Genomic DNA, 23026 nt, shown 5'->3' on the forward strand with positions numbered 1-23026 from the left:
TATGGCACGTGTGCCACAGGTGGCACGTGGAGCCATATCGGTGGGCATGCAAGTGTTGCCCTAGCTCAGCTCCAGTGTGCAAGCGCGCCAGCCAGCTGATTTTTGGCCCTTCCGGTCCCACCGGAAGTCGGGAAATAGGCTGTTTCTAGCCTCCGGAGGGCCTCTGGGGGTGGGTGGGGAAGGCAGTTTACACCCTCCCCAGGCTCCTAGAAAGCCTCTGGAGCCTGGGGAGGGTGAAAAATGGATCTTCCGGTCCCACCGGAAGTCGGGAAATGGGCCGTTTCTGGTCTCCGGAGGACCTCCGGTGGGGTGGGGAAGGCGGTTTACGCCCTCCCCAGGCTCCTAGAAAGGCTCTGGAGCCTGGGGAGAGTGAAAAACGGGCCTTCCGGTCCCGCCGGAAGTCGGGAAATGGACTGTTTTTGGCCTTCAAAGGGCCTCCGGGGGAGTGGAGAAGGCTGTTTTCACCCTCCCCAGGCTCCTAGAAAGGCTCTGGAGCCTGGGGAGAGCGAAAAATGGGCCTACCGGGCCCACCGGGCCCTCGTGTGCCAAAAGCTGGGGGAACGCAGGGAGGTCGTGCACACGTGGGTGGGGTGTGTGTGAATAGAATTATGGGTGTGGGCACATGCGTGTGCAACCCCCCTCACTCCCCCTGCTTTTGGCACGCGATGACAGAATGGTTAGCCTCACTGCCCTATACCATTTCAGACCAATGGTTGTCCAAACTCATCTTTAAAAAAAAAACAACAACTCTCCAGGGTTGGAACAAGCACAACTTCTGGAGGCCAGCCGTTCCACTGGTGAATTGTTCTCATGGTCAGGAAATTCCAAGTTGCTCCTTTCCTTGATTGATTTCCATCCGTTGCCTTCAAGAGCTTTAGAATATAGAATAGAACAGAGATGGAAGGGACCTTGGAGGTCTTCTAGTCCAGCCCCCTGCTCAAGCAGGAGAACCTATACCCGTGATGGCGAACCTATGGCACGCGTGCCACAGGTGGCACACGGAGCCATATTGGTGGGCACACGAGCTCAGCTTTCGGGCCTTCTGGGCCCACTGGAAGTCAGCAAACAGGCCATTTCTGGCCCCGGGGGGGGGGGATGGGGAAGGCTGTTTTTGCCCTCCCCAGGCTCCTAGAAAGGCTCTGGAGCCTAGAGCGGGCGAAAAATGGGCCTACTGGGCCCACCCATGCCATCGCGTGCCAAAAGCGGGGGAAGTGTGGAAGGGTTGCACCCACATGCGCGGGGGTGAGGTGCATAGAATTATGGGTGTGGGCAAGCGCATGTGCGACCCCCCCCGTAGTCCTCCCACTTTTGGCACGCGATGGCAAAAAGGTTAGTCATTGCTGACCTATACCATTTCAGACAAGTCACTGTCCAGTCGCTTCTTAAAAAAACCTCCAGAGAGGTTTTAGTCCCAGGATGCTTCTCTCTCCGATTAATTTCCAATCATTGTTTCTTGTTCTGCCCTCTTGGTGCTTTGGAGAATAATGTGTCCCCCCCGTCTTCTTCGTGGCAGCCCCTCAAATACTGGAATGCTGCTATCATGTCCCCCCTGGTCCTTCTTGCACTTTTTAAATGATCAATCAGAATAGAGCTCGAAGGGACCTTGGAGGTCTTCCAGTCCAGCCCTCTGCTCAAGCAGGAGAATCAGTGGTGGGTTCCTCCCCGTTCGGTCCGGTTCGGTCGAGCCGGTAGCGGTGACGATATGACGTCACCGAACCGGTTCTCCCCCCCCCCGCCCTCCCACCCCTCCACCCCCCACGTTATTCTTACCTTTTATTTGGTCCCACCCCCAATCTATTGCTGCCTCCTGAGTCCCAGCTGATGACTAGAGGGGAAAAAAAACTGTTTAAACTCTTGCCGCGGGGCTTCAAAGGGCCGTCCTACAGCTGATCAGTGTTAAAAGCAAACAAATGAGTCGGGTCGTAAATGCGAGGACTGGTCGTAAGTGCGAGGACCTTCCAGAAATGATTCTGACCAGCTAGCCACGCCCACCTAGTCACATGACCTCCAAGCGACACCCACAAAATAAGCCACGCCCACAGAACCGGTAGTAAAAAAATTTAGAACCCACCCCTGCTTAACGCCAAAGGCGCATGGAACACTGTTACCTTCCCATTGAAGCTGGTCCCTATTTTTCTACTTGCGTTTTTTTACGTGCTTTCGAACTGCTAGGTTGGCAGAAGCTGGGACAATTCACGGGAGGTCACCCCGTTACGCGGCACTAGGGATTCGAACCGCTGAACTGCCGACTTTTTGATCGACGAGCTCAGCGTCTTAGCCACTGAGCCATCTCGTCCCTATAGAGGCTCCTAGTCACCCCATAAATGCAGATATTGTCTTTGTTTTTTTTCTACTTGCATTTTTATTTTTTTTTTGACGTGCTTTCGAACTGCTAGGTTGGCAGAAGCTGGGACAAGTAACGGGGTGAGCTGGCACTAGGGATTTGAACTGCTGAACTGCCGACCTTTTGCTCGACAAGCTCAGCGTCTTAACTACTGAGCCACCACGTCCCTAGTTACTTAGCTAGCACTAGTTACCTAGTACCTAGCTGCTCTTAAGTGGATCCTAATAAGATTAAGCCCATAGGGAGCCCAAATCTTAGGATTTGCAGAAAAATCCCCCTTTCCTCTCGAGCTGGGGGCAACCCGGACACCTCGTGTGTGTGTGTGTGTGTATGTATGTGTGTGTATATATACATATACATATACATATACATATACATATACATATACATATACATATACATATATATATATATATATATATATATATATATGTAGGTCTTTGGTTATTCGGGTTTTCTCCCACGTAAAATTGGAGGTGTCTCGCCAAGACACCTCCAATTTTACGCGGGAGAAAACCCGAATAACCAAAGACCTACATACAAACACCCGCGAAAACCTCAGAAAACAAATATATATATACACACACACACACACACACACACGAGTGTGGATGGAGAAAGCAGACTCAGGAAATAAGAATTGGGAGGGTGGAAAACGCACAACGCTGTCCTTCAGGAAGCCGCCGCTACTCTTCTTGGGCACGGCTGTGAGAAAATGTGCAGGAGCTGGCAGCCTTTTATCATCCAAAGGATGAGGTAGGCTCCCCCCTGCCCCCACCTGGCACCAGACGGACCTTGGACTCGATGGCTCACCCCCCCTTCCTTACTCCTCCCCCCAGCCACCCTGCCTAGTTCCTCAAGTTAAAAGTGCTGTCCTGACAGCTTCTGATTCTTTATCCTTAAGCTTGGTGTGAGGACAGGCGGGCAGTTCAACAGGGGGAAAGCCAAGCCCAGAACTGGTGAGTCCTACTCAGTTCATCTCTTTAGACGGCTTCTCCTTCTTCATCCTTGTCCCTTTCTCTGCCCTGCTGGAAGGGGTTCGACTCCTGGCTTCCAGCCATCGCTAGGACCTCTGGCCCCATTCAATCAGAAACCCAAATGTTGCCTTTCTTGCCATCGCTTGTGCTCCATTCGCTAGAGTTGTCTTCCTTCTGGTCCAGCTTGCTGGCCCGGGGGCTTCATCACTGGGGATTTTTAAGAAAGACAGCGGACAGAAACTTGTCTGAAATGGTCTTGGGTCTCCTGCTTGAGCAGGGGGTTGGGCTGGAAGACCTCCAAGGTCCCTTCCAACCCAGTGGTGGGATTCAGCCAGTTCGCACCGAACCGGTTGTTAACTTTCTGAGCAGTTTGGTGAACTGGCTGTTGGAAGAAATCATTAGGGCAGACAACGGGTTGTTCAATTATTTGACTCCCACCACTGCTTCCAACTCATGTGATTCTGTACTCTTCTTCTCAAACCATGGAAATACCCACTTGATGGTTCACTTCTCTTCCTAGGGCACTCCTGCTTCCCTGCAGATTACTAAACAGCTCTGCAGCGGGTTTGCAGGGTGAGATAAACTTGTGGAAACCTTTTGGGAAAAGTGTATTTTTGAGGTTTGATGGCTAATCACACCACTTTTTTTTTTTTGAGAGAGAGAGAGTTTCAAGATAAACCTATTCCACTGATGGAATGGCCTGGGAATAGCCCAGACCTTAACCCAATTGAAAATCGATGGAGCTGACTCAAGAAACTTGTTAGTCAGAAGCGAAACCCAGCAATAAAAACCCAGTTAATAGAAGCCATCATTCCATCTTGGTTTTCACATGAGAACAGCTGCAGAACTAAAAGACTTGGTTCACTCCACGGGAAGATGTAGTGAGGCTGTAATTCACGCTAAAGGTTACCCAACGAAGGATTAAGTGACATGGGGATCATTTTTGTATACCTCGTTTTTTTTCCTATGGTGATTATTTTTATATATCTCGTTTTTTTCCCTACGTGTAGAATACCCTACAGCTATTCTAATAGCCAATCCTTCATAAACGTTACTGCGTTATATTCTTGATTAAATTATCTTTCCATATATATAATATTATGATACTACTCCCCAAAAAAGTGGTGTTATTAGCTAGTTTTAGAAAATACACTTTTCCCCAAAGGTTTCCACAATTTTGGCCACTACTGTATTGTCTGACTCACTTCTCCAAACACACACACTTTTTGGGATGCAGGGAAGCCATGGCACTAACTGAGCTCTTCTCTCCTTTGACCAGCCATGACTAGGTCCGGCCAGTATGTGGTGGCGGACACTCAAGAGGACCCCCCTGCCAAGACGGCATCTAATGGCAAATTACCATCTTCTGGCTCGTCCTCCGAAGAGGCCATGCAACTGAAGAAGGAGATCTCGTTGCTCAACGGCGTTTGTTTGATTGTGGGCAATATGATCGGCTCGGGCATCTTCGTCTCGCCCAAGGGGGTCTTGGCTTACAGCGCGTCTTACGGATTATCCCTTGTCATCTGGGCCGTGGGGGGTCTCTTCTCCGTCTTCGGGGCCCTCTGCTACGCCGAGCTGGGTACCACCATCAAAAAATCGGGGGCCAGCTACGCCTACATCTTGGAGGCCTTCGGCCAGCTGCCGGCCTTCATCCGTCTGTGGACCTCCCTTCTCATCATCGAGCCCACCAGCCAAGCCATCATCGCCATCACTTTCGCCAACTACTTGGTACAGCCGTTCTTCCCGTCCTGCGAGGCGCCGTACCTAGCCGGACGTCTCCTGGCTGCCATGTGCATCTGTGAGTGTCCCTCGGGGGGGGGGGTTGTTGGCGATGGGGTGGGTGGGTGAGTTTAGGTCACGGGGAGAGGGAGATGTCCTGCTCTCCTCTAGCGACGGTTTGGACTTTTTTTTTTTTTACGTTTTTTATTTTTTATAAAAATGTCAAATCAGTGTGTGAACAGTGTGGCACCTGGGCGCCATACATTCCAACACAAATGAAACTGATCAGATTAAACATAATTATTACATTCAATCAATTTATGTACCGTGTTTCCCCGAAAATAAGACCGGGTCTTATATTAATTTTTTGCTCCAAAAGATGCATTAGGGCTTATTTTCTGGTTAGGTCTTATTTTGGGGGAAATACGATACTAAATGCATCCATCTGGCTGACAGTCTTAACTGGGGTTTATTTTGGGGGTAGGGCTTATATTATGAGCATCCTGAAAAATCATGCTAGGACTTATTTTCGAGTTGGGTCTTATTTTCAGGGAAACAGGGTATTTCTAATAACAGTACACATCTATATTAGGTTGCAGTCTATCATTATTCAATTATTCCACATTTTCTCATTATTACTTTCATTTTATAAAATAAAAATGTATACATTAATTTCTATCCCTTATTCTAGTTTTTAATCATGTCCCCCTTTTTTAAGAAACTTTTTCTTTCTTTCTTGTTGAACTTCTAATCATGTCACCTGCCTAAGGGGGGAAAAAAAAAGGAAGAGAGAGAGAGAGAGAGAGAGGGAAAAGCAACTCAGAATAACAACAAAACAGAGGAATCATCCATCCATCATCTCTTGCCCGCTTCATATTTTAATTGCTATGCTTTAAGAGAGGAAAAAGGAAATCAGAACAATAAACAAGAAAATCATCTCTCCATCATCTCTTGCCCGCTTCAATACTTTAATTGTTATGCTTCTTTTTTTTTTTTGACTTGCCTCCCAAATTCCTCTCTTAAATCTCCGTCTCCGTCTATTTCTTGGATGCCCAATCTAGGTATTCCTCCTACCTCTACCCTCTTCCACTGCCTAGTTTCTAAAATTTCTACCCAGGCCACTGCCTCCATTTCAAACATATCTTCCAACGCAGTGGTGAAATTCAGCCGGTTCTATCCGGTTCGGGCGAACCGATACAGCCGGGAACGTCATCATGTCCCATTTTTTACCCTTGCGCATGCGTGGAAGAGGTATGCATGCTCACATTTGCAAACCGGTAGCGAAAGTAAGTGGATTTCACCCCTGTTCCAACGGTTCGGACTTCCGCAGCCCTTGAGGGACCTTCTCGAGAAAGTCTCTGAGCTTCCCAAACGTGGAGGCCGGACATCTCCTTGCTAGGGAGGGATCCGGATAGATTCTCAACTCTGCCAAAGCTTGATTTCAGGCAGGGCGAAGGGCAGATTGCCCTCTGGTATCTAATCTTTTCTCTCTACTCTTATCTTGCCCTGACCTTCCTTCTCTTTCTCTGCAACTCCTTTTCGTTGAGACGTCGTATCCTGAAATTGTTCAGATGCCAACTTTTGCCCAAAGACACACTCTGGCTTCTGTTTGAAACCGGAGCCTCCCAGAGTCGCATCTCAAAACCATGTTACCTTTGAATTTGACGTGGTGGGAACAGAATCGTCGTTGCCTCGCCTCTTTATAATATGAAGTTTTTCTCATGTTTTCCCCCTTATCTTGATCCCATTCTCCTGGTGGGGCCTATGAGTCAGGCGTCTGCGATAAGGCATTTCTCCTCCTTTCTTTGATCGGGCCTGGACCTGGAATGGTTCAAATCTGACAAATTTCTGACAAAATTTCAAGCGCCGGAGAAGCGGCTGCTTTGGATTTCTTGAATAACAGAGTTGGAAGTGATCTTGCAGGTCTTCTGGACCAAACCTCCTGCTCAGGCAGGAAACCCTGTACCATTTCAGACAAGTGGTTGTTCAGTCTCTTCTCTCCAGTGTTGGGAGCACCCACAACTTCTGGTGGCAAGCAGTTCCATGGGTTAATAGTCCTCCCTGTGAGGAGGTTTCTCCTTAGTTCTAGGCTGGTTCTCTCCTTGATTAGTTTCCACCCGTTGCTTCTTTGTCCTGCCTTCTCCAGGTGCTCTGGAGAATAGCTTGACCCCCTCTTCTTTGTGGCAGCTCCTCAAATATTGGAAGACTGCTATCATTTATTTATTTATTTATTTATTTATTTATTTATTTATTTATTTATTTATTTTATTTATTTATTTTTTAAATTTATATCCCGCCCTTCTCCCCGAAGGGACTCAGGGCGGTGAACAGCCGAGAATTAAAATGCCATACAATATAAAAGTTAAAATAATTAAAAATAAAATAAATTAAACGGCTGCCCCAATTTAAAACCCCTAGCAATACAATTAAAAACTAACCCCTAAAACCTATTCAGGCCAGGCCGGCTTGCTGAAATAAAAACGTCTTCATGCCGCCCCTAAATTCTTTTCATTGAACTAGACATGAGAACTGCCTTTTCAAAAACTTCCAGTATTTTGAATTCTGGGGGCAAGTCGTTCCACTGATGAATTGTTCTCACTATGAGGAGATTTCTCCTTAGTTCTAAGTTGCTTCTCTCCTTGATTAGTTTCCATCCATTGCTTCTTGTCCTGCCCCTCAGGTGCTTTGGAGAATAGCTTGACCCCTTCTTCTTTGGGGCAGCCCCTCAGATATTGGAACACGGCGATCATGTCACCCCTAGTGAGAAAAGGAATGGTTCCACCCAACCAGTTAGTGTGTGGCCCAGTTCCGATATCAGTGCCCTATATCAGTGATGGTTAGCCTTTTTGGTGGCGAGTGCCCAAAGCGCATGCACACATGCGTGAATGCAAGCGTGCGTGCCTGAACCCCCAAAAGCAGGGGTGAAATGCTCCCAGTTTGGACCGGATCACCCGATCCGGTAGTGATGGCTGCGGGTGGTTCAGACAACCGGTAGCAAAAATCCCTGCGCCCCTCCCACCATGCCCAGCTGAGCCGCACGATCATCAGAGGCTTTTTTTTTTTTTTTTTACTTTTAAAAGCATTTTTTTCTACAACCTCTTCCGACGAAAAAATGCTTTTAAATAAATAAATAAATAAAAGCCTCTGATGATCACGCGGCTCACCTGGGATCGTCGGAGGCTTTTCAAAGCATTTTTTTTCTGCAACCTCTTGGCCGAAGAGGTGGTAAAAAAAAATGCTTTGAAAAGTCTCTGAGGATCCCAGCTGAGTTGCCTGATCATCAGAGAGGCTTTTCAAAGCATTGGGTATGGCCAGTCTAGAGAAAAGAAGGACTAGAGGGTGACATGATAGCCGTCTTCCAATATTTGAGGGGCTGCGACAAAGAAGAAGAGGGGGACAATTTATTTTCCAAAGCCCCAGAGGTCAAGACAAGAAACAACGGATGGAATACTCATCAAGGAAAAAAGCAACCTGGAATTAAGGAGAAACTTCTTAACAGTGAGGACAATTAACCAGTGGAACAGCTTGCCACCAGAAGTTGTGAGTGCTTCATCGCTGGAGGTTTTTGAAAAAGAGACTTAGAGAGTCTAGGAGCCGAAGAAGCTTCTTGGATGAGAAGAGAAACGTCTTCAAAAGAGAAAAAAACAAGGAAGTCCAGTTGTCTCCTGGAAAACAAACACCTTTGGGACCACCGTGAGCTGGATGACTTGAGAATCTCTACAGACGTTTAGCTACGCAATTTGGGATGAACACCCTTCGAATGGAGTGGGAGTAGGAATGGATTTTCGGAAAAAAAAATTGGCAGACTACAGAAACCATTTGCACTACTCGGGTGACCCTGAGGACACAGAAAAACTGCCAAATGCTTCAGTGACCCTCGAAAACAGTGATGGTGGACCTTTTTGGCACTGAGTGCCCAAACATGCGTGCGTGCATGTGTGTACATGTGCGTGTATGTGCGTGCGCTGGCCAGCTGGTCTTTGGGCTTCCAACACATGCATGCACGCCAGCCAGTTGGTCTTCGCACATCCCAGAGCACCGGAAAACCGAAGAACAGCTGTCTGGTGCGCGCATGCTTATTTTTTGGCCGTTTTTCGGACTGTTTTCAGGCCATTTTTCAAGCTGTTTTCGGGCTGTTTTTCGGAAAGCGGCCCAAAAACGGCTGTGAAAATGGCCTGAAAAACAGCCGGGAAACAGCCCAAAAAACAGCCTTAAAACAGTCCGGAAAACAGCCTGTTCTTTTTGGCCATTTTCCGGCGCTCCAGCACCTGCGAAGACCAGCTGGCCGGCACGCATGTGCGTGCTGGAAACCAGAAAAGCAGCAGGCGATGGCGTGTGCGCTGTACAGAGAGGGTTCTGCGTTCCACCTCTGACACGCGTGCCATAGGTTTGCCATCATGGCTCTAAAAGGATGCAAACGACCAGCTGTCTGCAAAGAGTATCAATCCTTCCATCCCTCTCTCCATCCAACCAGAGCTGAAGAAGCTTCTTGGATGAGAAGCGAAACGTCTTCAGAAGGAAAAAAACCCCAGAAAGTCCAGTTGCCTCCTGAAAAAATTCTCCAACACTGGATGACTTTTAAAGAAGAGACTGGACAACTATTTGTCTGGAATTGTATAAGCTCTCCTGCTTGGGCAGGGACAGGGTTGGGATTCAGCCGGTTTGTACCGGTTCGGGCGAATCGGTAGTTGTGACCTGCAGTTAGGCACCTTTGGGACAACTGTGACCTGGACGACTTGCGAATCTCTACAGTCTTTTGCAAACAGGGCTTCCCCGCCCCGAGAGGCCCACTTTCCATCGTGACTCAAGGTCTGGTGATCTCACAGCTCTTTTTCTGCTACTCGTGCTCCTCTTCTCTCTTTAACCAGTGGGTTAATTCCGGGCTTGTTTTCGGGAAGCCAGTCTTCCTTAGTCGAGGGCCAGGCAGCCTGCTGAATTGGCATGTGCTTGTCTGAAGCAGCCGGCGAGAAGTGCAGCGTCAGGCTCCCCCGAAAACCACTCGGTTGCAACACAGGAATGTGCCGGGCAGCGTGGGCTGATGGATTAGACAGAAAAAAACCTAGGCTCGGGGTGGGAGGAAGGGGAAGGGTGGATGCTGGGAGCTGAGATGGCATCAAAGTGAGCGTGGGGTGAAGGATAGAATGGAGGCCAACCGGCAGAAATGTCTGTCTCTTCTAAAGCCATCCAGCCAAAAAAAAAAAAAAAAAAAAGCTCAATAAAACCCTCACTTGTATCAAGGAGAAAAACAACCTGGAATTAAGGAAACACTTCTTAACAGTGAAGACAATTAACCAGTGGAACAGCTTGCCACCAGAAGTTGTGAGTGCTCCATCACTGGAAGTTTTTAAGAAGAGACTGGACGGCCGCTTGTCTGGAATGGTAAAGCAGGGGTGTCAAACTCAAGACCCGGGGGCTGGATCCTGCCCACAGGGCGTTTAGATCTGACCCGCGGGAGGGGGCACCCTGGAAATGGCAAAGGACTGGCCTGCGATGCCTCTGCCAGCAAAAATGGAGCTCGAAAGGGCCACGTGCGGCACTCTTGAGCTCCATTTTCACTGGCAAAGGGTTGCAGGAGGCCGTCGCAGCCGAAAACGGAGCTTGGGACCCCGTTTTTGCTGGCAGAGCGCTCGGGCCACATGCGCCCCCCCGACACAAGTGACGTCAAGCTGGCCACGCCCAGCCCGCCCCCCCCTGAGGTCAAACACACAACCCTGATGCGGCCCTCGATGAAATCGAGTTTGACCCAGGAGTGAAATTCAAAATTTTTCCCTGCAGGTTCTGTGGGCGTGGCTTGGTGGCCGTGGCAGGGGAAGGATATTGCAAAATCCCCATTCCCACCCCATTGTGGGGCCAGCCAGAGGTGGTATTTACCAGTTCTCCGAACTACTCAAAATTTCCGCTACCGGTTCTCCGAACTACTCAAAATTTCTACTACCGGTTCTCCAGAACCTGTTAGAACCTGCTGGATTTCACCCCTGGTTTGAGCCCCCTGTGGTCGAGGGTCTCCTGCTCGAGCAGGGGGTCAGACTAGAAGACCTCCAAGGTCCCTTCCAGCTCTATTCGGATTGATCAATCGGAAAGGACGGATGTTCGGAGCCGGGGTTGGGATGGCAGTTAGCGAGTTAGCGTGGGGTGAAGGCCAGAGCGGAGGCCAACCACAGCAGAAACGTCTCTGGCTGTCTCTTCTAAAGCCGCCCTTGTCCCTGACCTTAGCTCTGAAAAAGCAAACCGATCCCTTTAATCTCGTTTCGGAGCTACCAAAACTGGAGGCTGAGCTCAGGAGGCTTCCCGCACGCTGCAAGAGATGGAACTAAAGATCTCTTTCTCGTCACCTCAGACAACCCCGAGCTCATGTTTTGACCGCGTCCTCCATACTGACCTCTGGAGCCATGATAAAGCTTGTCTAGGAATTCACCGCTGAACAAACCTCTTGACTCAAGGCGGCCCACCCACTTTAGGTCTTCGGTCCAAGTTGAAGACGAACACTGGCTTCCTTGGAGGCCGGAGGCCCTCTGTTCGTGGTCAGAGACCATCTGTCGGGTCCGAGCGGCCACCCCACACAACATGCAATTGAGGTTGGAGTATGTGGCTGGGTGTTACCAAGCATGAGACCATTGGTGCTCTCTGAGCTGGGTTGGTTTCCTGCAGACGTTTCGTGACCCAATTAGGAAACGTCATCAGCGCTGGAAGGGAGCGGGGTTTGCTCTCTGTTTATATACAGACAGCTTGCCTTGGCAGTGTTGGTGAGAGTTTCTTGATGGCCCCTTGATGATGAACCTTGATATATGTAGTATATAAACAGAGAGCAAACCCCACTCCCTTCCAGTGTTGATGATGTTACCGAGTTGGGTAATGAAATGTCTACAAGAAAACCACTAAGCTCAGGGAGCATCAAGAAGCACACAGTCCTCCTCCTCTTCTAGCATTGAGGATGTTACCTAGTTGAGTCATGAAATGTCTGCAAGGAAACCACCAAAGATCAGAGAGCACCAAGGACCCCACAGTCCTCCTCCTCCTCCTCCTCCTGTCCTCTCCACAAACCCCACCCACGTCTACCATAGCACCGATGATGTTACCCAGTCGGGTCATGAAACGTCTGCAAGAAAACCACCAAAGCTCAGAGAGCACCAAGGACCTCCCAGTTACAACCCAGAGCTACAAATACTCCTTTCGATCAGTAGCACGACAGGCTGGCACCGAACCGACGGGTGTGATTAGAAAACTTGGCAGGACACCCTGTGCCATCTCCCACCGAAGGATAGCTGGTGCCGCTGGGAAACAAGTCCTCGTATCTGTGCCTTGCTCAGATTCAGGCCCTTTCCAAGGACCTATATAACAAAGAGGAATTTATTGCCATGTTTATAAAAAAAAAGAAAAGCACCCCGAATCGCCCAAATCCCATTTCTGCAGTTAGAATGTTGGTGTCTTGAACTTGGAAGTATAGCTTGGAAGGTGGTCCTTGGCTCAACACACTCTCTTCTTGTCCTGGAGGGTGGGTGGGAATAGGTGGGTTTGGCCATCTGGCTCCAAGCCAAATCTCCCAGAACCTCCTGAGACACAACAGCTCGTTTCCTGGGATAAAGATCAAGGTTAGAAGAGCAGAACATAAAAAAAAAAAAAAAGAAGCAATAAGATCTGGATAAACAAGTTAATTTCTGTTCCTCGTCTTTGAACTTTTGGGTGATATCCAGGAAGATTCTGGCGTCTTCCGTCTGGATTTAACTTCTCGGCGCTCACTGGCAATGGTTATCTGGCATCCAGGTGTCTCGGATTGGGGATTCTGGACACCAGATTGGGACTTAGACAAAAGAGCAGAAGCAGAGGTGGTATTCAGCCGGTTTGTATCTGTTCCGGCGAACTGGTAGCGGCCTACCAGCCTGGATGTAATGCCGTCCTATTTAGCCACATTTTTGAGGCTAGGCGTATGCGCGGAAGGCGTGCGTGCGAGTAAACCATATGCACGGAAGGCTGGACGCATGTGTGGATGGCGCGTGTGCGAAGTGAGGTTGTGAGTGCGGCGAACCGGTGATAAGAACATTGGAAACCAGGAGTGAAATGCTACCGGTTCGCACCGGTTCGGGCGAATCAGTAGTGGCGGCAGGTGGTTCGGAGAACCGGTAGTGGCGGCAGCGCGAGGCTCCGCCCACCCGCCTGGACATCATTACTTCCTGGTTTTAACCAGGAAGTAACCTGTTTTTTACCCTCTGCGCATGTACAGAAGACTTTGCATATGCACAGAGGGTCCAAAATTGCACACGCGTGCGTGGCGTGTGCACTTCTGAACCGGTAGGGAAGGTAAGTTTCCCTGTTGGAAGCCGACCACTGAACATACGGGGAACTTATCAAATTTACAGATGATACTAAGCTGGTAAGAATAACCAACAAGGATCTTGAACCTAGATAATAGGCTCGAGATCCAGATGGATCAAGACAGACTTGAACACCGGTCCCTCTCTAACAAAATGAAATCCAATGTAGAGAAAAGTCAAGTCTTACACTTAGGCAAGAAAAACCCAAAGGACACATATAGACTGGGTGAAACCTGGCTCCTGCGCGAGCTGCACTGGCTCCCGGTGGTCTTCTGGGTGCGCTTCAAGGTGTTGGTTATCACCTTTAAAGCGCTCCATGGCATAGGGCCTAGCTATCTCCGAGACCGCCTGCTGCTACCGACGACCTCCCATCGACCCGTGCGCTCCCACAGAGAGGGCCTCCTCAGGGTGCCATCAGCCAAACAATGTAGGCTGGTGGCCCCCAGGGGGAGGGCCTTCTCTGTGGGGGGCTCCCACCCTCTGGAATCAGTTGCCCCCGGAGATAAGAAGAATCCAAGACCTCAATGCCTTCCGTCGTTCCCTGAAAACCCATCTTTTTCAGCAAGCCGGGTTGGCTTAAGAAGAAATTTTTAAATTCTTTTAATTAGTCTGTGATTCTTAACTTTCGGGCCAAAATTTATATATATTTTAAAATGTTTTAATATTTGTATTCTATGTTTTTTTATCTTGGCTGTACACCGCCCTGAGTCCTCAGGGAGAAGGGCGGTATATAAATTGGAAATTAAATTAAATTAAATTAAATTAAATAGCAGTCACTGTGAGAGGGACCGTGGAGTCTTAGTGGACAATCAGTTAAATATAAGAGTGTGCGGCAGCAGCCAAAAAAGCCAATGCTATCCTAAGTTGCATCAACAGAAGGATACAATCAAAATCAAGGGAGGTACTAACACCACTCTAGAAAGCCTTAGTAAGACCCCACCTGGAATCCTGCATCCTGTTTTGGTCACCGCACTATAAAAAAAAAGATGTTGAGACTCTAGAAAGGGTGCAAAGAAGAGCAACCAGGATGATGAGGGGACTGGAGGCTCAAACATACGATGAACGGTTGCAGGAACTGGGCCTGGCTAGTCTAGTGAAGAGAAGGACCAGGGGAGACAGGATAGCCGTCTCCCAATATTTGAGGGGCTGCCACAGAGAGGAGGAGATCAAGCTATTTTCCAAAACACCCAAATGCCAGACAAGGAATAATGGATGGAAGCCGATCAAGGAGAGATTCAACCTGGAAATAATGAGAAATTTTCTGACAGTGAGAACCATCAACCAAGTTGCCTTCAAAATTGTGGGAGCTTCCTCACTGGAGGCTTTCAAGAAGAGACTGGACTGCCATCAGTCAGAAATGGTGTAGAATCTCCTGCTTGGGTGGTGGGGGCTGGACTTGATGACCTCTAAGGTCCCTTCCAACTCTGTTAATCAGTTAAAAAAACGAACGGATGCAACAATCAACATCTTGAACAGAGGCTTGAATAGATGGGGAAAAGAAGGAGGGTTCCCCCCCTCCCCGCCACGATACTGGTAATCCTCGACTTACAACAATTCATTTAGCGACCGAAGTTAGTAGAACGGCATTGAAAAAAGCAACTTGTGAGCCTTGTTCCCGCTTCACGACCCTTGCAGCATCCCCGTGGTCACGTGATCAAAATTCAGAGGGTTCATATCAGGGGTGGATTCTTCTTACCTTTACTACTGGTTCGCAACGGGATCGCTCGCGCGTGCTCACTTCACTCACGCAGGTGCCTTGCTTCTGCGCATGCGCCTTCTGCGCACGTGCAGATCGTTTCCGATGACGTCAGGGTCAGTGGGCGGAACCTCCCGCCGGTTTTACTACCGGTTCTATAGAACCAGTCGGAACCGGGGGCAACCCACCCCTGGTTCATATTTATGATGGGTGCGGTGTCCCAGGGTCGCGTGATCTGCTTTTTGCGACCGGACACGCAAAGTCAACGGGGAAGCCAGATTCACTTCACGCAACCCGTGTGACCAGAGGTGGGACTCACATAATTTACCTACCGGTTCGCCCAGCACCGAAAATGTGACTGCACGTGCATGCGCCCAGCCTTCCATGCATGTGTTTTGCTCGCGCATGCGCCTTCCGCATATGCACCTGGCCTCAAAAATGTGCCTAAAGAGGACAGCATAGAGCTGTGATGGCGAACCTATGGCACGTGTGCCACAGGTGGCACGCAGAGCCATACCTGAGGGCACGCGAGCTCGGCTCCGGCGTGCATGTACGCACTGGCCGGCTGATTTTCGGGCCTTCTGGGCCCACCGGAAGTAGGGAAACAGGTTGTTTCCTGCTTCCAGAGGGCCTGTGTGTGGGGGGGGTAGGCCCGTTTCTCTCTCTCCCCAGGTTCCAGGAGCCTGGGGAGGACGAAAACGGCTTTCCCCACCCACCCGGAGGCCTTCCAGAGCCCAGAAACGGCCAACTTCCTAGAAAGCCTCAGGAGCCTGGGAAGGGCAAAAAACGGGCCTGCTGGGCCCACCGTCCCATCACGTGCCAAAAGCAGGGGGAGCGCGGGGGGTCGCGTGCACATGCATGGGGGATGGGGCGCATAGAATTATGGGTGTGGGCAGGCATGCCCGCACCCTCCCGCCCGCAGCCCCCTCGCTTTTGGCACATGATGGCAAAAAGGTGGATAGACCAACCCGTGATTTCTGCTACCATTTCACCCGAACTGGTCCGAACCCAGCTCTGCGTATGACTGACTTAAGCGCCACAGTGATTCCCTTAACCCCATCCGCAAGAAAGGTCGTAAAACGGGCCAAAGCTCACTTAACATCTGTTTCGCTTAGCAACAGACGTTTTGGCCTCAATTGTGGTCGTATATCGAGGACTCCCTGTAGCTGATGGGCCACAAAATTTAGGGGGTGAAAACTCGCTCCCCACTTAACTCCAAATCCTCCCTAGATCTGAAACCAGAAAGCCAAATGCTGCAATCCTTGCTCTCTAAAGGTTTACCATCGGGCCTGCAACATTGGCTTTGTTGGCTGCCGACGATGGGACTTGTAGTTGAGGAAGGCTGGATAAGTAACTGCTGTGCTTCAGAGGGAAAAAAAAATCTCTTATCTGAGACTTTGAGTTTTATCAAGCCGGCCTACCAGTTATCTCTCCCAGTCCAACCCACTCCTCCCAGCTGGCTGGTTAACTGATTCAGCTCCCTGTCTTTGCTGAGGGATTGCTTCATAATTCGGAATGACTCAGAAACGGGAAGAAAGCCAAGATAAAAGTCCAGGATTTTGCGGGCAGGACTTGAGGTCTACAAGTAGCTTCCCTCCATCTTTGATGGGACCAAAACAAACACATTCAAGAGCTGCTTTGGGGGAAGAAGATCCAAGACCGAGTGGCTGTGGTTTCCGACGTCCCGATATAGTCAGCTGGTGCCATCGCTGACTATTGGGGGTGAATCATTGGCCCCCACGGAGAGGGCTCGCAACTTGGGCGTCCTCCTGGATTCACGGCGGTCTTTAGAAGAGCACTTGACGGCCATGACCAGGAGGATTTTTCATCAGGTTCGCCTGATCCGCCAGTTGCGTCCCTTTCTAGATCGGGACTCCCTACGCACAGTCACTCATGCCCTTGTCACCTCCCGTCTGGACTATTGTAACACTCTCTACATGGGGCTCCCCTTGAGGTGCACTCGAAGGCTCCAACTGGCACAGAGTGCGGCCGTGCGGGTGGTTATGGGAGCGACGTGGCGTTCCCATGTAACACCTCTCCTGCGCGAGCTGCACTGGCTCCCGGTGGTCTTCCCGATGCGCTTCAAAGTTTTGGTTATAACCTTTAGAGCGCTCCATGGCTTAGGACCTGGTTATCTATGGGACTGCCTGCTACCACCAATAGCCTCCCACCGGCCAGTACGCTCCCATAGAGAGGGGCTCCTCCGGGTGCCGTCGGCCAAACAATGTCTACTGGCGGCCCCTAAGGGGAGAGCCTGGAACGAGCCTCGATCTGGAACGAGCTCCCCCCGGAGATACGGAGGATCCCGGATCTGCGCACCTTCCGTCGCGCGCTCAAGACTTTCTTATTTCATCAAGCTGGCCTGGCCTAAATCTTTCCCCCTTTTAAATCTAATTCTGCTTTGTTGCCTCCTTCTCTTGATTTCAGGCTTCCTGACTTTTGTGAACTGCGCCTACGTGAAGTGGGGAACCCGAGTCCAGGACCTGTCCACCTACGCCAAGGTGCTAGCCCTCATTGTTGTGATCATTGCAGGCATCGTCCGCATTGGACAAGGTACTGAACTCTCTGGCTGTGGGCTGTCTACATTCTCTAACCTCTAGGGGGGTGGGAAGCCGGGGGTATCTCCACCCTAGGTGATAAGAGGGCAGGGGTCAGGTTCAAACCGAGATCAAACCACGCTTTCCAATCGTCGTTCTTATTCTGGTGACCTCTTGGAGCTAATTCACACACTTGAATGTTCTCACTGATGACTGGCCGTTTCAAGAGAGGATCTGCAGGTGTGAAAGGGGCCCCATCACACACACCGCAGACAAGAACGTCTTCCTTCCTTCCTTCCTTCCTTCCTTCCTTCCTTCCTTCCTTCCTTCCTTCCTTCCTTCCTTCCTTCCTCTCTTTCCCTCTCTCTCTTTCTTCCTCTCTCTCTCTCTTTCTCTCTCTCCTTCCTTCTTTCCTCTCTCTCTTTCTCTCTTTCTCTTTCTCTCCCTCCCTCTCTTTCTTCCTTTTTTCATACTCTCTCTCTTTTTACTTTCTCTCTCTCTTTCTCTCTTTCTTTTTTCTCTCCTTTCTCTTTCTTTCTTTCCCTTCCTTCCTTCTTTCCTTACTTTCTTTCTCTCTCTCCCCTCCCTCCCTGCCTCCCTTCCCCTCCCTCCCTCCTTCCTCTCTTTCTCTCTCTTCCTCTCTCTTCCTCTCTCTCCCTTTCTCTCTCTCTCTCTCTCCTTCCTTCTTTCCTCTCTGTCTTTCTCTCTTTCTCTCTTTCTCCCTCTCCCTCCCTTTCTTTTTTCATACTCTTTCTTTTTACTTTCTCTCTCTCTCTCTCTCTCTCTCTCTCTCTCTTTCTTTCTTTCTCTCCTATCCAACAATTCTGGGCAACTCAACATAGAAAAAAACATTGAAAAGATTAAAATCCCTGTTACAAAAACACAACAGATAAGAAACACGAAGAGATAAAACAATGGAGATAAGTTGGCAAAGAAGAGAGCCGGGTGGGTGGGTGGGTGGGTAGCCAGAGGCATGGGGGGAGAGGTGGCCCTGAATATTAACGAGTTGGTCCCTGAGCCATCTAGCAAAGGCAGGCCAGATCTATGGCTATCTGGAAACATCATGAGGTGGGCACCAATCTCACCTCTGGGGTGGTAAATATTATCAAGAGGGCAGAAAGCCATGGCAGAAAAAGCCTTCTCCTGGACCCCGACATCCAAAATTCCTTGGCTGATGGGATCTGCGATAAGCCCCCCCCCCTCTGCAAGCATGGGTCGGGTGGCCCAGTCCCATCGGGGTGAGGCAATCCCTCAGGTAGCTTGGGCCAGTGGTGAAATCCAAATTTTTTTACTACCAGTTCTGCGGGCGTGGCTTGGTGGGCGTAGTGCGGCTTGGTGGGTGCGGCTTGGTGGGCGTGGCAGGGGAAGGATACTGCAAAATCCCCATTCCCTCTCCACTCCCGGTTCTCTGAACTACTCAATTTCCGCTACCGGTTCTCCGAACTATTCAAAATTTCCGCTACAGGTTCTCCAGAACCTGTTAGAACCTGCTGTATTTCACCCCTGGCTTGGACCCATGCGGGCAGGGCTTTCAAGGGGATGACCAATATCATTAGCATTAGTGCCGCTTTTCAAAAAAAAAAAAAAACCTCGTAAGGCCACACCTGGAATACCGCAACCAATTTTGGTCGCCATCCTACAAAAAAGATGTTGAGACTTTGGAAGAAGTTCAGAGAAGAGCAACTGAGATGATCAAAGGCAGCGATGGGTCTCTCAAATTCTGGCTACTGGTTTGCTGCCTTCCGCGCATGCACCCGGCCTTCCGCACGCTCGCTGTGCATGCACGTGCCTTTCACGCATGTGCTTTGTTCGTGCATGCGCATTCCGCGCATGCGCCCGGCCTCCCAACAGGTGGATAAATAGGACAGCATTACATCCGGGTGAGTGGGCTGTCCCACCCACAGTCACTGCTAGCGGTACGCCCGAACCGGTCTGAACCAGCTGAATACCACCTCTGATCAAAGGCCTGGAGACAAAACCATAGGAAAATCCCTTCCAATTCTGTTCCTGTTCCTCCTCCTCCTCCTCCTCCTCCTCCTCCTCCTCCTCCTCCTCCTCCTCCTCCTCCTCCTCCTCCTCCTCCTCCTCTTCCTTTTCAAGAAGAAGATTGGCAGCCATTTGTCAGAAACAGTATAGGGTCTCCTGCCATGGGTAGGTGGTTGGACTAGAAGACCTCCAAGGTCCCTTCCAACCCGATTATTCTACAGGCAGTCCTCGACTTAACGACAGTCCCATTCAGCGACCGTTCAATGTCACAACGGCACTGAAAAAAAAAAGGGGGCATGACCATTTCCACTCTTAACGACCGTCGCAGCTTTCCTCCACGGTCAGGTGAACAAAATTCAGATGCTTCACAACCAGCCTGTATTTACAACGGTCTCAGCTTCCCCAGCGCTGGTGGTGGTAGTCACGTGAACTCCTTTTGCGACCGTCCTGATGAGCAAAGTCAACGGGAGAAAGCCCGGATCCGCTTAACGACCGCGTTCCTAACCCGAAGAACGCTGGCGATCCTCTTAGCCCGCCGGGGGCGAGAAAAATCCCCAAACGGTTGTGAAGCTCGCCTTAACCCGTGTCTCGCTTAGCAACGGAAACTTGGGGGGGGCTCGGTTGTGGGTCGTAAGTTGAGGATTACCGGCGTTTGATGTTCTTTTGGGCCAAATCCCAGCTCTTTTTTCCCGCAGGACACTCGGAGAACTTAACCGACGCCTTCGAGGGCTCCGCGTGGGATGTGGGCAGCATCGCACTGGCTCTCTACTCCGCCCTCTTCTCCTACTCCGGATGGGACACCCTAAATTTTGTCACGGAAGAAATCAAGAACCCAGAAAGGTCAGTCCCACCGAACAGCCGGACGGGTCTTCACTCGGTCCAAGCCAGTGGTGGGATTCAGCCGGTTCGGGGTGGTTCGGTTAAACCGGCAGTTAAATTGCTAGCTGGCCCTCACCTTCCCCATACCGCCCCTTCCAGGAATCCCCATATACTCCATTTTGGCTCCCAGGTAAGTGCAGGGAGGACTCCTAGGCCCAAAACGGGGCATGGGGGGGTACAGCGCCCCCCCGTGGCCTGTTTTCACTCCTAGGAGGCTGTAGGGAGGCCTACTAGGCCCAAAATGGGGTGCGGGGGGTACGGCGTCCCCCGTGGCCTGTTTTCACTCCTAGGAGGCTGCAGGGAGGCCTACTAGGCCCAAAATGGGGTGCGGGGGGGTACGCGCCCCCCCCCATGGCCTGTTTTCACTTCTAGGAGGCTGCAGGGAGGCCTACTAGGCCCAAAATGGTGTGGGGGGGGGTACAGCGTCCCCCGTGGCCTGTTTTCACTCCTAGGAGGCTGCAGGGAGGCCTACTAGGTCCAAAATGGGGTGCGGGGGGGTACGCGGCCCCCCCTCATGGCCTGTTTTCACTCCTAGGAAGCTGCAGGGAGGCCTACTAGGCCCAAAATGGGGTACGGGGGCGCACGGCCCCCCCTCATGGCCTGTTTTCACTCCTAGGAGGCTGCAGGGAGGTCTACAAGGCCCAAAATGGGGTACGGCGTCCCCCCCATGGCCTGTTTTCACTTCTAGGAGGCTGCAGGGAGGCCTACTAGGCCCAAAATGGGGTGCAGGGGGGGGCAATGCTCCCATGGGGGATGCAGGAGGCCTAGTGCTGCCTGTCACACCCACTGGCCACGCCCACCATGGCCACGCCCACGCCCACCCAGCCGGTCATTAGGGCAGAGAACCAGTCGTTAAATTATTTGAATCCCACCACTGGACTCCAGGCCTCTGAGATCACTGGGATTGGCATGTTCCCATCCCACGTCCAGAAGGCTTGCCCCCCTCCCCCCGCCCCGTTTGCCTGGAACAACCTGAGGATTTCGATGCTTCCCCTCCCAAAGGGGGAAATTGAACCCGATCAACTGGCCCTTCCTTGTTCTTCAGACTTTGTCTCTCCCGTCAATAAATTCCTCGCTGGAGATTAATGTTGGCAGGAGTCCCTGGTTGGACTGAAGGATCCTTCTCTTCCTTGGGTGTTTCTCACCACGTACTTACATGTAACCATCCCAACTAGACTGTGTTGTTTCTCTGGGTCATAAAATATATAGATTTAAAAAAAAATAAAATCATAGAATCCTAGGGTTGGAAGGGACCTCGGAGGTCTTCTTCTGGTCCAAACCGCCCCCACCCCCGCCCATTCACGGCAGGAGTCAAAAAATGTGGGAATAATGTTGGCTGGCATAAAATAGAATAGAATAGAATAGAATAGAATAGAATAGAATAGAATAGAATAGAATAGAATAGAATAGAATAGAATAGAATAGAATAGAATAGAATAGAATAGAATATAGGGTAGGTAGGGTAGGGTAGGGTAGGGTAGGGTAGGGTAGAATAGAATAGAGGATAGGATAGGATAGGATAGGATAGGATAGGATAGGATAGGATAGGATAGGATAAGACAGGACAGGACAGGACAGGACAGGACAGGACAGAATATAGGATAGGATAGGATAGGACAGGACAGGACAGGACAGGACAGGACAGGACAGGACAGGATAGGACAGGACAGAATATAGGATAGGATAGGATAGGTTAGAAAATAGGATAGGATAAGATAGGATAGGACAGGACAGAACAGAATATAGGATAAGATAGGATAGGATAGGATAGGATAGGATAGGACAGGATAGGATAGGATAGGACAGAATATAGGATAGGATAGGATAGGATAGGATAGGACAGAATATAGGATAGGATAGGATAGGCTAGGCTAGGCTAGGCTAGGCTAGGCTAGGCTAGGGTAGGACAGGACAGGACAGGACAGGACAGGACAGGACAGGACAGGACAGAATATAGGATAAGATAGGATAGGATAGGATAGGATAGGATAGGATAGGATAGGATAGGACAGGACAGGACAGGACAGGACAGAATATAGGATAGGATAGGTTAGAAAATAGGATAGGATAGGACAGGACAGAATATAGGATAGGATAGGATAAGATAGGATAGGATAGGATAGAATCTGGAAGGGACTTTGGAGGTCTTCTAGTCCAGTCCCGTGCTCAAGCAGGAGAACCTATACAATCTCAGATAAGTGGCTGTCTAGTCTCTTCTTAAAAAGCTCCAGTGATGGAGCATCCACAACTTCCGGTGGCGAGCTGTTCCACTGGTTAACGGCCCTCACTGTTAGGAAGTTTCTCCTTAATTCCAGGTTGCTCCTCTCTTTGATTAGTTTCCAACCCTTGATTTGATTTATCTTCCGTCTCGGAACACAAGGCAAATACGAGGCAGTGTTTCCTCCTTCTCTTGTCCTCCCTCACATCATCCCTGCGAGGTAGGACAGGCCGCGACCTTCTGACAAGCGAAGTCATTGGGGAAAGCCAGATTCGCTTAACAACCGGTGTGACTCACTGAGCAATTGCGCTGATTCGTTTAACAACGGTGCCAAGAAAGGTAGTAAAACACTTATCACCTG

General features: G+C 50.2%; 1 protein-coding gene across 4 annotated transcripts in view; it reads left to right on the forward strand.

Annotated features, from left to right (window-relative positions):
- Positions 1 to 23026, forward strand: part of SLC7A7 (solute carrier family 7 member 7) — a 36566-nt gene that overhangs the window by 2946 nt on the left and 10594 nt on the right. For 2 of the 4 annotated variants that reach the window (XM_087891719.1, XM_087891718.1), the window contains exons 3-5: positions 4601 to 5119; positions 17473 to 17598; positions 20264 to 20408. In XM_087891719.1, coding sequence (XP_087747845.1) covers positions 4601 to 5119; positions 17473 to 17598; positions 20264 to 20408 — 790 coding nt within the window. Of the gene's footprint in view, positions 1 to 3001; positions 3101 to 3221; positions 3304 to 4600; positions 5120 to 17472; positions 17599 to 20263; positions 20409 to 23026 lie in introns of those variants that run through there. The other 2 variants (XM_087891720.1, XM_087891721.1) reach the window with 2 other exon arrangements.

The sequence above is a fragment of the Pantherophis guttatus genome, chromosome 4 (genome assembly GCF_059756535.1).
Source record: "Pantherophis guttatus breed Tessera chromosome 4, ASM5975653v1, whole genome shotgun sequence".
In the NCBI taxonomy this organism is placed as follows: Eukaryota; Metazoa; Chordata; class Lepidosauria; order Squamata; family Colubridae; genus Pantherophis; species Pantherophis guttatus.